At 28.6% G+C, this 15076-nt stretch overlaps 1 protein-coding gene across 1 annotated transcript; it reads right to left on the bottom strand.

The window, feature by feature from the left end:
* Positions 1–1058: 1058 nt before the first annotated feature.
* Positions 1059–2175, bottom strand: LOC120359448. Its single transcript, XM_039456924.1, has 3 exons — positions 1717–2175; positions 1350–1484; positions 1059–1112 (listed from the first exon to the last, which is right to left on the bottom strand). Exons 1-3 carry the CDS (start codon positions 1906–1908, stop codon positions 1059–1061), a joined length of 381 nt encoding a protein of 126 aa, XP_039312858.1. The 5' UTR covers positions 1909–2175.
* Positions 2176–15076: the final 12901 nt, after the last annotated feature.

Below are 15076 nucleotides of genomic sequence, written 5' to 3' on the forward strand. Positions count from 1 at the left end.
ATTTATAATTTTAACTTTTTTTTCAACATCGTATCAGAATAATTATTATTTATTTTTATATCAAAAATAGTTTATTTATCGATATTACCGTAAAAATGTTCATTATATATACGATCCAAATGAGTATAGTTATAAATTTATTTGGCAGAGAAATTTATATGATGGCAGATATAAACAAAAAATTTTTTTCAAACTTAAAAAAGATACAGTAGATAGAAATCTGCTTTAAAGAACTAATTTATTGGATGTGCTATAAGGTCTGGATAAATACATTTTTTCCTTTTAAATTAAACATTGTAAATTTGCTAGCTTCTTGATCCTTGATTAGCCGGAGTTACTTTATGCAATGTTTTATATCTAATATTTCTATCGTTGCCCTATACGTATCGATAATATTAAAATATGTTTTATGTGTAAGCAATTTACTTCATGATATGTAACTTATTATAAATGTATCTTCGGTTTTCTAGTTCTTAGAGTATTTTACCTTGTAATACTTATTTGTAATACATTTGTTACTATTAGCCGTATCGCGATTATGCTTTCCGTATACATATGTACACGTGCGTACGTGCGTGCCGCATGTTCGTGTACAAGTATGCAAATGCTATATAATATTTAAGTAATAGTTATAAATAATAATAATAGTTTATAAATAAGATCACTAAAAAATATTCAATAATTTTTTTTGTATCACATGTAGCAAATTATTTCTTTTTCCTTGAAAATGTTACAATATTAAAATTTTTTGAGAATTTAGGCAATTTATATTTACATATGTCAATAATAAAAAAAAAACAGATTGTAAAATCTGTAATTTAAATACTGAAATAATTATTAAATTTAATCGGAGTACCTAACATATATTTACTTATTACGCTTATTATAAAAATTAATTATGTAATCAATTAGTATTAATGCCTATAAAATTTATTTAAAATTAATTCTGTTAATTACATTGTATGAAAAGATCCTTAGTACTATAAACCTAATTTAATCTAATATAATTAACTAATTTTTAATGTGTAAGTAGAAAATGCAACTGATTATTAGTTGATTTAATTTACATTTGGACATTTCACTTTCGACGAATTATTGACTAAGTACGTGTCCTGTAAATATATATATTTTTTAACAATGTATTTAGAGATGTGTAATCTTTAAATTAATATTTATATTTACTTCATTGTTAGAATCTTTATTCTTTTGTAAGAATCCGACAATGAAGTAAATATAAACATTGATTTAAACATTGATATAAACTTTATTGTCAGATTCTGACAAAAAAGTAAGTATAAAATGTTAATTTAAAGATTACAAATCCCTAAAGAATACATTGTTAAAATTACTGAAAACATATGTATATACTTACCTCTTTTCGAGGTAATTTCTCTCTTCTCCGAATCTCTAAAGAATTCGTTCATATGGCAAAGTTGCAACAAGATGTTTTGGATATTGATATTCTTTTCTTGCTGATGTTGAACCTGAGAAATAATAAAAAAAAATAAAATTTAACTAAATCTAATTCATTAAAATTGAACATTAAACTGAGTAACTTATACAAAAACCGGACAAGAACAATGTGTAGCATTATATGCTACGTGGTAAAATATTATTATAATTATTTGGAGTTGTAATCACAAAATTTGTTAAAGAGGTTGAGGGCACATGCAATCAAATGAACATGTAAACAAAAAAAACTCCCCAGAGACTTACTTGTTGGTATGTCATGTCATGATATAAATCTTCAAGAAATTTCCCAACTCTTTCCTGTATTGAATGCAGTTCTGTAATTGTTTGGTCATTCCAGGCAGACAAATTGTTACTTTCACTCATAAGCTTATCGTCCAGTTCTAAAGATACTTGTACATTTTTTTTTTTTTTTTTCCATACGATTTTTATGATCATGACTTTCTTGTAGTAATGTAAATACTATACATATTCTATAAAAAGAAAGATTAGATACATTCTCTATGTCTGTATAAAACAAATAATTAAGATATATGTACTTTGATCCAACAAAAGAATTATCTTCCTTGAATTTCTGTTCGATTTGCTTCACGTTATCTTTGACATCTAGTTTATCTTGCCGTAATACAAAGTCTATACAAAGATCATCAGACAAATTATAGCTTTATACTGCAACTTAGATAATGTCCAATTCTAATAAGATAAAACTATGTATTTAATATACATTTAATAATATAAATAACATACATACATTTAATATAATATACATTTTAGTATATCTTGTTTATACTTATTCATATTTTTCAAAATACTAAATAATTTGAAAAGTAATGGAAAGTCAAATATTATTTTTTTCATATTAGATTTAACCTCGCTTTTGATATTTATATCGTCCTTGAATTGTTTGATAAAGTCCCGTTTTCTTCGTAATAACTTTTTGATAATTATTAAGAATATCATTAGATGTACTATCGTAAATTTTATAAACATGATTTAAAGATACCGCATGTGGTTGAAGACTTTTCTATCACCTTTTGTTTTAATTCGTTAAATTGTAGCCATAGAGTTTTAAATGATTGTAAAATAAAAATAATATATCATTTGTAAACAAAATTTATAATAATATGTATTAATTATTATAACATAGTCCAAGTTGATCATTATGTATTTACCTTCTTAGCGCTCCCAGTTTTTCGATGTTTTCAAAATCAAGCTAAAAAAATTGAAAAAATAATAAAGACGCTTACATAAATCTCTAATTATTTTTTAATTTTCCTAGCTTGATTTCCAAATAATTCTTGCGTTCCATTATATTTTTCATATGCCAAGTATACACCACTTAGTTCATGCATGGCTAACAGGCTCTCTCAATTCCTTCAGTGTATTCTTTAAGGAATATGCCTTTTTAGATAGTTTCTTATTTTTGATTGATCTCAGGATGCTAGATTATGCATTTCGAGCAAAAAATATCTTTGCTTGCGCAATGAACATAATTCAGCGTTGACAAGGATTCCTCAAGATTATGCTTGGCTGGAGACACAGTGGTAGACGTTTTCATACGTTCACCTAATGATTCTTGCAAATCTTGTTAATTTTGATTCCTTGATTAATGTAAAACATAAAATAGAATTAATTTTGTTAAAAATTAATTATTAAATTTTAATATTATCTACTTCTTTAATTTCCTATATATTTATAAAATTATATTATTGCAAATTTATCTATTACCGATATAGTATGTAAAGTGCTCTTTCAACAAGCGCTGTCAAAAGGTCAATAGGTCATTATTAACTCTTAATCGAGTTATAACTTAAAACTCGACCAAGAGTTAATAATGACCTATTGATACTTCCTGCTTTTTTTGCTCTTTTATCAATTGCGACAAATGAAGATTGAAGTTGAACTTCGTTGATCTGACCAGTTCGGAAAATTTGAATACACATTTTCGGATATCGGCAAAATCAACGAAGTTCAACTTTACAGTTTTTAGGAGCTTATCATCTTCATCTATAGTTTTCTTTTTTATATAAACAGTAATTGAAAATACTGTGTGGAAACGGCAGAAATTACAGTACAAAAAATGTACAAGTAGTATATAAATTTAATGGTTTAAAAATAAATAACAGTTAATGTTTAAGATCGCAACCTCGTATGAGAATTCATTGAAGTTAAAGCCGTTTGTTTTTCTCTAACCCCTTCTCTAGGATGTTTAGTGATCATTAAGAGATTGAATGAAGTAGTTGTGCACAATATTAATGAATTTCATTCACTTGTATGTGAGTTAAATTTTTATGTTTATTAAATATTAATTTTGCAATAAATTATGTATTTAAATTAACGGTGTTGAAAAAACTTTTTCTTTCATATCTTTGTAGTTTATTTAATATTTTTGTTTGATAAATTATTTACTTGAATATATTGTTTTTGTAAAAATGTTTATTTAACAAATATTGAGAAAACATTTTCTTGAAATCGTTAATTTAAATAACTAATTAATCTAACAAAAATATTAAATAAACTTTAAATATATATATGACAGAAACATTTTCTGTCATATATATTTAAAGTTCATTTAAAATCTAAAATGTTAATAATCTCGAGAAATTGATTTAATGTTAATTAAGAATTTATTGAATATTTAAACAGGAAGAAAATAGATAAATTACATAAATTTTAATAATAAATACATAAATATGTGAGTAAATTAATTTTAATAACAAATAAATTTCTTTTATATAAAAGGACTGTTTAGTAAAAAGAAAGCAACCAGTATATAGATTTTAACAAGACGTTACTTGAAGTATTTAATAATATAAATAAAATAATTTTTACGACGTTTACTTTTTTATTAATTTGTATTATGGTATAATAAAAAGAAAAAGAGTATTATGCCATGTCATCTAAATCTACCCCAATAGACGCGAATACTGTCACAATTACACGATAGCAGGCGAACCAAAATTACGCCGTTCTCGATCAACGCAAAACCGCAAAATCGTCGCTTGCACGCGGCCAGCCGGTTTCCTTAACGCAGTAGAGGGGCAGGGCGGAAAAGGCAGGGGCAAGCAGATCACTTGCAAAGAAGGAAATAGGCAGGCGAGAAATTCCACAAAAAATTGATATAACAAGCAGTAACAAAATTATATGGTTGCAAAGAGAAAGAATAACATAAGAAGTTATGGAATAATATGAACAAAAAAAATTAGTCGGAAGGACGTACGTAATCCGCGCGACAAAACCGAAGTATTAACTTACTGCACGCACGAAAAACAATCGCAATTATACTTATTGTAATGTTTGCTACTTAACGCTTGAACACGAAAAAAAGCTCTCTTAAAAAAAAATTTATTTTAGTTTTAAATATTATTACAGCGATTATAATCAAATTTTTTATTGATTTTACATTTGAGGAACATAATATATAAACAAGCATATAGAATATTTTGGATACTAAGTTCAATGCTATTCTAACAGAAATTTTATACACAGACACACGCGTGCGTGCACGCACGCACGCACTCGCACGCACGCACGCACGCACGCACGCACGCACGCACGCACGCACACACGCACACACACACACACACACACACACACACACACACACACACACACACACACACACACACACACACACACACACACACTTAAAAATGTCATAAAACGTAATATATTTTTAAGTTACACATTAAATTTAATCTGCAGTAAATTAAATATATCAATAAGTGAAAATAATGTGCATGAAATTAGTGCACTTTTAGCGAACTTTTGACAACATCAAATTTACATTAAATGTACATTAAACGTTTTTTAATATACCTGCTTAAAATTTGCTTCCGTTACATTTCATTAAATTCTGCTGCCGATTTTTAACAGTATGTGTATGTATGTGTGTGTGCGTGTGTGCGTGCGTGCGTGCGTGCGTGCGTGCGTGCGCGCGGTGTATATATATAGTACATACATACATACATCTATATATATACACATATAATAGTTACGGATTGTCGAAATGTACGCATGATTCATTATTTTCTTAAATAATATTATGGCGATTGTTCGCCACATACCCAACTGACAAAATATAAACTTAATGAATATAATAAGAAAACAGAGAGCCGTATTAGTTAGAGTTAAGGAGTACAGAAAAGCAAATACGATACAAAACAGAAATACACATACAATAAAGAGGAGTTTAAGCAGGAAAATAAACAGGCAGCAGCAAAATAACAAATAAATTTAAAATTTACTGTTCGACACAATATTCTTTGGTCATACCAAGGAAATATAAAATGCGCGAAGAATACAAGATTCTTTCTCGTCAAGTAATTACAGTAACATACAGACGCGTTGCAACTTGTAACTTGGACACTCAGATATTATTTTTACATTGAACCGACATAAAGGACAATTCGATTTGTATAATTTATTTAACATTCACGATTAAATCCTAAAATATCATTTCATGAAAATTTTAAATAATAAATACAGAGTTATAAAATATTACAAAATATTTAAAAAATTTTTTAAACATTTTTCAGATTTTAAAATATTTTAAAATATGGAAAAAATGAAATTGACGTGCTTTTTTCTGTAGGCCACCCTATATATAAATTTTCTAAACACCAAGTATTTACTATTGATTTAGAGCAGGTATTAATGCTGCAGGTAAACCTGACCCGATCCCATGAGCTCCGTGCCAGCTGACTCGCCGCGCATATGGTTTCAGTAAAAATGGCAATACAACAAGAATCGCAAAAAATCGCAGACAATTCTTGTACATTTTGACATATAACATCCTAAGCTACATATTCCACTGTAGTACATAACAGGATCTTCGGGGATCATAACTTTTTTGATCATTTACGATAACTCTGCACGTAAATTGAGAACTTTTGGAGGTTAAGTTTTGACGTGACTTTTTATACATACCGAGCATAAATTTATAAGAACAAAATATATAAACATATTCTACTTACCTTCATTAACATGCTCCATCAAAACAATTAAAGATGAACACTTAAATACAAAGTTACACACACTTTCAACACAGCACGTATTTAGGAGCGGCTCTGCGTAACGCGCGCTATTCCAATTACGGTAACTTTGAACTACCATACCTCCTCAGGTATAAAGGATAGCTTCCCCTCCTTTTGGCATAATATGCAGGGATGCCATCTCTACATGATTCTATGGTACTAAACAATAACAATGATTTTCATTTTTCGACTTTTGGCCAGCTTTTCGAGCGTTGGCGGCACGGCTCACATATGTACGTGCGCGAGGGCTTTGCAATTTCCCGGAGAAACCAATCGTCTAAAAGGTTCCACGTGGCGGGACTCGCAACGCAATTCGGTAACCGACAGCTGGACTGGACAGCACAATTTCTCGCGCTTGATCGAATTGCCCCTATGTTCCCGAAATTACGCGTTCTATCGCCGAACGGTGGACATTTTCGCGACGTAAAAGGGGCTCACGACCGCACAACACGAGTATCCACTCGTGACTTTTAAAACTCCACTCACCACTGAAGGCCACCTCATCGACACCGCTCCTCACTGCTGGTCCTCGTCCTCGTTCGTCCTCATCACTCAAAGGACGTCGTCCAAAGCCGGGCTCGCTCGACATCATTCGTTACGTATGTACGTAACGTCAGGTCCGGGATTGCATGTAAAAGCCGGAAGGATCGTGTTCAATTTGCGATCGATGGACGACGGGCGCGCCTCTACCCACGGGGTGCGCATTTTCGTCGCGTGTGGCTGCGCGGCCAATTAAACTCTACCGCAATCCTCGCAGTGTCAAAACTGTATCATTTCGGGTTTCCACGGGTATAATATCTCGCACTCTCCGGCACCGACAGACATCTCTGTCGCTTTCCTCATAGAATTCTCGGGGTACGCGACTCTCTCCTCTTGGTTGTCCACCGCCTTTCTTCACAATGCGCCAAAACTTTCTTTCGCTTTTAATGTTAATTTTTACCTTAAGGTATTGAAAAGAAAATTAAAAAATTCATGAAAACATCTGCCAACAATATAGTTAAAAATTTTATAATTAATTTCGATTCTCATGGAGAGCTGGACCGTTTTATGTTGCACAGCGATTTTATATTTCAAATCGCATTACTAAGAAGATACGCAAGACTAAAATATAAATAAAACGATTTTAAAAAGCTATAATATAAGCTATAATATAAAGCATATAAGATGATCTGACATTATCAATAATATACTCATTATTATTTTAATTATATAATTTATAAGAGAAAATTGCCTAATTTTTATTAATTTATTTTTTTAATTAAAACATAAATTTATCTGAAGAATATAATTAAGTTAAAAATTTCAAGTTAAAATAAATTTTTTAATAAAAATTTCAATTAATTTCAATTATTTAATTTGTTAACACAAATAATACAAAAAGAACAATTAGAAAGTAATATAAATTATTTATTTGTAATAATATATAGATCTATGATAGTTTATATAAAATAAAAACCATTGATACGTATAAGAAATGATACGAATTTATGAGATATAATTATAATTACAAAAATAAAAATAACAAACGCGTGCTACATTAATATTATATTTGGTTAATGCAAAAGTTTATGTTTGATTTATTACAATTCAAGCAATAATTTGCAAAACATTTTTGTTAATCACACACACACACACACGCGCGCGCGCGCACGCACGCACGCACGCACGCACGCACGCACACGCACACACACACAATTATATAATCGCCGTCGTTTCTTACAATTTTTTTCCCAACGTTTTGGTAACGTCTCGATCGTAAACCGACTTTAGTTTTGCATTGAAGAAAGAAGAGCTATAATTTGTTTCGGCACCCAAAGCGAATTTTTTTCTAAATGTTTTTGCAATGATTGAAACAAGTAATAATTTGATGATGCAATGTCAGAAGAACATAGTGGGTATGATATAACATCGGATCCCATTTCTTTAGTTGGCACAAAATTGTTTTGCAGTGTGTTGTTTCGCGTTGTGATAAAAATACGACTTTCTTACGATTAACCAAAATTAAACGTTTTTTTTTGTTATTTTTAAATTGTCTAATGGTTAACAGTACTTGTCAGAATCACTTATAATCATTTAATCAATGAGGAACAGCTCAAAATAAATTATTCTTTTGCAATTCCACCAAACAGAAAGTATCACTTTCTCAAATTTATTTTTGCCATTGGATTCTGCATGTTCGTTTGCCAATTTTCAATGCGTTTGTGTTGAATATTATTGTATAAGTTTCATTTTTCATCGCGATCAAAGATCGATTACAAAACAAGTCTTTAAAGCGGTCAAGCAGAAAAACAGCTGTAGAAACTGAATTCAAATTATTCGCTTCAGTTAGCAGTTGCGGCGCCCATATTGCGCTTCAAAGTGTACCCAGTCCTTTTTAAATGCCGAAGTGCGGTCGATCTGTCAATGTCATGCCTCTCTTCTGTTAAAATTCATGAATTATTTTGCACTAAATAGTGTGCAACGTCATCTATGCCAGAAGATCGATTAGGGTAGCGATTATGTAACTTTTTCCCTAGGGCGGAAAGGTGAAAAGTGAAAAATTTCGCCATTAACTTCAATGAAAGATTTCACTTTTCACCTTTCTGCCCTAAGGAAAAGTTACATGATCGCCACCAAGATCGTAACTGATCATCAAGGTAGAAATCGCCACGTCTAAATTTCGTCAACTATTTCCTAATAGTTTGAAATGTTGGTGCACGATCTTGATAGACATCTTTAATGTTTTTTTACGTAATTCCAACTGTTACACCTTTTCGAAACTCACAAGGCAAAGCATACAGTAAATGCAATATTTTTTCGCTTATTTTCTAATTTTTTTCAACATAAATTTAATTCAAACACAAAAGACTGTCGTTTAAATGAACATTGAATACGTAATTTTTTGGTAGATGTGCAATACGTACACTTACTCACACAGCACGTAATATTGCAGCAAAATCGGAGCAATATCATTTTTTCATTGCAATATTACAAAGAATCATAGCAGAAATATTGCTGAAATATTACTGTGATATCACAGTACGAAAGTAAATCAATAAATACTCTTGTTTGAAGACAAGCGCGGTGTTGATGATGTAAGTTGACATTGCCATTGTGTACTACCATCTTTCAAGCGACGCCATATAAAATTTCAGAGTGATTCATGCAATAGTTTTGATTTGACAGCAATTCGTAATAAATGTGTTTGGTACATACTTTATACAATATATTCTCTTTGCTTATTATCTGCACATCTTGATATGACAAACAAAATCTTCTCGTCAATAAAGAAGTTAAAAATTATAATTAGACAGCATAATTAACATTATTCATACAACATTATTAAGAGTGTTTATAAAGCAGACACATTAAAAAATTTACTTTTAGCTTGTGGTAACACGACAAACTTAAGACAATGCTGTAATATCTTCAGGAGTACTAAAAATAAATAATTATGTGTATAGAAGAATACTGTAGTTGCGCAAGGTTCGATGTTCATTACAGTATGTTTTGTAACAATTGCAACAACTTTTAGTGAACGCAGTGTTTTACAAAAATAAATTTCTATTTTATTTTATTGGTCTATTCCACCTGCCTATATCTTATTTTTAATTAACAAAACACATTTTTTGGCTAAAAGGTGGATTAATAATTCTCCTTTTATCTTTTAATTAATTAATAAATAGATTTATTTTAGTAAAAAAGTAATTTTGTTTAATTAATTTATTAATTATCTATTTTTCAATATATTTTAATAAGAAAATTCTGCTTGACTTTATTAAAACTGTAAATTAACAGAGATAAATTATTATATAACTTATAAATGTATGAATTATTTTATTACGTCTTTTACTTGTATTTTAATTAATTATAGCAGTCTCGTTCTTTTCCTCTTAATGAACTCATGATTTTTTGCCGCCGTTTTATTTTATCGGTGTTAATTTCATTCTTTTATTACATAAGATACCATTGGTTATAAATTTATCGTCTTGTCAAACATTTAAACTTTAAAGTGCGTAATAAAGCCAGGAATAATTAGTGGCGATCGCTTTTCATATTAATAACATTAACGTTTATCAACTCGTGATTAACGGTCGGTGATCATTTTCTCGTGTTATTGATAATTCCCACCGGTGATATTATCTCGAAGCTCTTCCGGCCCATTTCAATCGACGTCATATATTTCTTGTTTACGTATATGTATGTAATCCTGAAAACAACTTTCCAAGAAACAAGATAAGCATAATTCTTAATGCATACGTCTCTCTACATGGAATATCTCTACAGTGATCAAAGTTGTTTCAAGGAACCGTGATACGCAAATTTATATCGAATCAAAGTGTTTTCATTCAATACTTTTTAGACAGATAAAATTCAAATAAATAAGTTTGATACAGAGTGCAGAATATAATATATTCATATAAAAATCTAATAACTGTAAATTAACTTGTGAATTATGTTGAAAATTCAAAATGTGGAGATATTGCTTGCAACAACTGCAACTAATAAGATAGCGTAACTTTATATGTTCCAAATTATTTTCAAACGCTTATAATTGTTTTTCTAATAAAAGATATAGTTTAATTCGAAAAACAAGTGATCGAAAAAAGAATCGAAAAAGCAATGCAAGCCAAATTAATACGATAATACATATGATAGTAGATAAGTTAAACTCATGTTTCGATCTACAATTTATGACAAAATTCAATTATTTATAATCTTATCTGCGATTGCAATCATTTGAACGTAACATTTAAAAAATGCTTAATATAATACTTTTATTAACAAACTGATTTCGACATTGAGCTTAATAAAAAAAAAAAATGATGGTGAAAATAGAGCGATTTTGGCTCTTGGAGTGGCAAATAAAAAAAGTATATTTTTTCTAGATTTTTAGCTGCTGGAGCTGTGTGATTCTGATATTTAACAAAATTTAATTTGCAGGAAAATTATTAAAATCAGCATATAAAGCAATTACATGTATAACATATAGTACCATAAATTATTATTATTATTAAGCTTTACGATCATTCGTGTATTCTTGCTAATAAAATGTAATAGTTCTTTAATCTATAATAGTTTATGTCCTTTGTTTGATAAACAAAATAAAAAATTATTAATCTTTAAAACAAAAGCATTATCGATGAAAACTATTTTAAATCTTATCTACAATGCTTGAGAACATTGCTGTTCATAACTTCTCTCAAGGATTTTTTCCTACTACCTGAAATTGCAAGATTTACACAAAAAATAATTTTAAGCATCAAGATTCGCTTTAACCGAATAAACCTATTTCATTTATAAATTTGTGTTGTTCACATATTGATTTTTATTTAATGTTATTTATTTTATTATTTATTTTACGTTTACTAGTTTTATACTTTCATTAACATAACGTTTTCATAATAGCTTCTTATATATTTAATAGTTTCATATAATTTTGATACTTTTCGGTCAAATTAAAATAAAAAGTTTAGATTCTCAGTAGTCCACAAATTAGATAAAAAAATTCTGTTTTTGCTTATCATTTCAAAGACTAAAATTGATTTTACCTATCATCCTTTAGTATATTTTGATACCTTATACAGCAGCAAAATTTTTCAGAAATGTCTAAGATATATTTTTACTGAAAAAATGAAATGATTTTGATGATGATGATAAAAAAATAAGATAAAGAATTCGACCGATAATGTATAATACAAATTGAATAAACTAAGCCTTCCACGATATGTTTACGGTATGTTTAAAAAGTAATCAACGTGCAATTTTGCTAAGTTTGAATGTGTATATAAATTCACAAAAACAAAAATAGCACAAAGATTTAGAAGGCCTAGTTCGATCTACGACTGTAGAAGGCTTAGTTTCTTCAATTTGATTTCATAAAGATTACGTAATGTATTGACAAAAATTCTGAGAATCTCTGAGATAATAAAATGTTCGCGATTCTTGCACTTGAAATCTTATAAAAAAATTGCTATAAGGCTACTGGAAAAATATGAAATCTCTAAAATATTACCAAACAGTTACTGAAATAGTTGAAATCTTTCTGAAATATTGCTAATCGTAATCCTCTGAATAGAATAAATTTATTATAAATATTAAAAAGTTATGATAAAAATTACATATAAAATATAATTAGTGTTTTTATTCTACGTTTTTATTTGTTCGCAATCTAATTAATATAATAAATGTATAATATAATAAATAAAATAAATTTAATTATTACATGACTTCTGAAATATTTAATAACAAGAATACATAATATATGTAAGACAATAATATTTTAATTGCATTATGTTCGCGTATTTCTACTACGTAAACTTACCGCACTTACGCCACGAGTGGACGTAAACAATTTTCGCTCGTCGGTGGAAGCACGAAAGCAAATTTTCTGCTTGAGTATGTTAACAAGCAGAAAATTTATCCAATTTAAACATTTGAAAAATTATTGAACGCGATAGAATTTAGAAACGTTTCTGTTGCAAAAAATTTCACATTTTGATTTTACAGAATCATTTCAGAAATGTTAAAGGTTGAAACATTTCTGAAAACTTTCCGTAATAATCGAAGCTGTCAATATGGGTCTTTATTGTTTGTTTATTTAATATAACGTATATTGTTAATTGAATAAAAGTAAACAAAACGGTCACTCACAAATAAGTGAAATCCTTGCACATCGCCCAAATATGAGTGTCATGCCAGTCAAAATGTTGAAAGAAATGCATACATATCGCTGTATTAATAAAAAAATGGCACAAATAAAAAATTAGTAGTGGAGAAGAGAGTATTATGGTTACTGTCGACAACATGGCTACTACTATTATTCACGTTATTAGGTGAAATATTCTAACAATTGCTTATGGAATTATTCGTTTATTGTTGGTAGCCCGCCGTATTTTAGTGATGCTAATATGCCAATACATAATGACTGACAATTGTTATAAGACATTTTTATTTTTGAGCACTTCTAAACTTTTTCAAGGTACATTTTTAACCTTTCATTACATACACTTCCTCATTATTCTTAAACTTGAGTGTATTAACACACAAAGATACATACACTCGAGTGTTTTTTTGTTATTTAAGTTTTTATTCGACACATTTTGAGTTATACAAAGTTAAAACAATAACATGGAATTTTGTTAATATGGTTTTTTAAGCCAAATTTTTATATCGAAATATTTCTTCGATAAATCGATTGTCATTCTAAAGAGCTGTGTTCAGAATCATTAGAGACATCATTTTATACTTGTTGTTTAATGTTAAACAGAGATAAAATGATATTTTTATTGCTTTAATGAAATTTCTAATGGTATTTTTAAAGCTTCTGAACGCAGGAAAATTCTAAATCAAGAAAATTCTGAACAATGGAAAACTAAAAATATATAATTTTGTAACAAAGTACTGTGTTTCTTTTAAACTAAACTAATTTTTTTAAAATATTTTTTACAGATAGCCATATTACAATCATTTTTTTTCTTCCACTGACTATGCAGTGCATTAGATTTTTATAAATCACGTCCTAAATAATAAATATTTCATTATTTTGAATTTAAAATCTTTCAAACAACACTCTGACGAATGTAATCGTGCAAGTTTCAATAGAAAATGTTAAGTAAAACAAAGTTATTTAAAAAAATAAAAATGAGTGCTATATTACCCTTTTTTCCTCTATTCTTTGAGATAATGGAAAGAAATCAGTTCTATAAATTAATCTATTTTTGTGAAAAAATTTACTTTGTAGAAAAATATATTGTTTATATGTACAATTTTAATAAGAGATGACTACATTAGGATAGTGTTTGAATTTTAAAAATTTATTACACAATTTTATAATACATTAGAATATATTATAATTAACAATGTACAGGGTGTTCATTTGAAAATTTTCCTGATTATTTCAAAAAATATGAAAGATACAAAAAAAGTTAAAGCACATTTTCGAGGAGAAAAGAGAACAGCACTTTTAATTTTTTATTTGAAGGGCGTTTTCAACGTTTTTAAAGATCAAATTTGTTTTTTTCTTTTTTAATGGAAATGTATATTTTTTATTACAGGAGCTTATTCTACGTAAAAAAAAACAAGTAACTTTTGTAGGAAACATTTTTTTGTTTGATCACTATTTTAGGAAGTATAAAAGAAAATAGCAAGGCATAGTTGCATAAAATTTTGTCATTTATTACAACAAATGTTCAAAATGTTATTTCCAAATGTCCAAAATGTTTGTTCAGAATTTTAGAATCGCTTTTATTATTGTTTAGCAAACAACGGAGAACATTTATTTTACCTTTATTTCCGAACATTTGCTACGGAGAATGTGAGAATATTTCCAACATACATCAGGTTGTAAATTATGTAACAATTTGCTAATTGCTGATAATGACTCAAAATGCCGAAACGTTTAGAAATAAAGGCAATATAGGTGAATATTTAATACACTCTGTTAAATTAATTTATAATGCGCACCTGTAATTGCGCCTGACTCTCATCAAACCTTCCTTTTTATCCCCCCTCCCTCTTTTTTTAATTGAGAGTTCCATTTGTACTTTATTATATATGCGTATACTCACATATTTATCGGAATACGCATG

This window comes from Solenopsis invicta, chromosome 13 (genome assembly GCF_016802725.1).
Source record: "Solenopsis invicta isolate M01_SB chromosome 13, UNIL_Sinv_3.0, whole genome shotgun sequence".
NCBI classification, from domain to species: domain Eukaryota; kingdom Metazoa; phylum Arthropoda; class Insecta; order Hymenoptera; family Formicidae; genus Solenopsis; species Solenopsis invicta.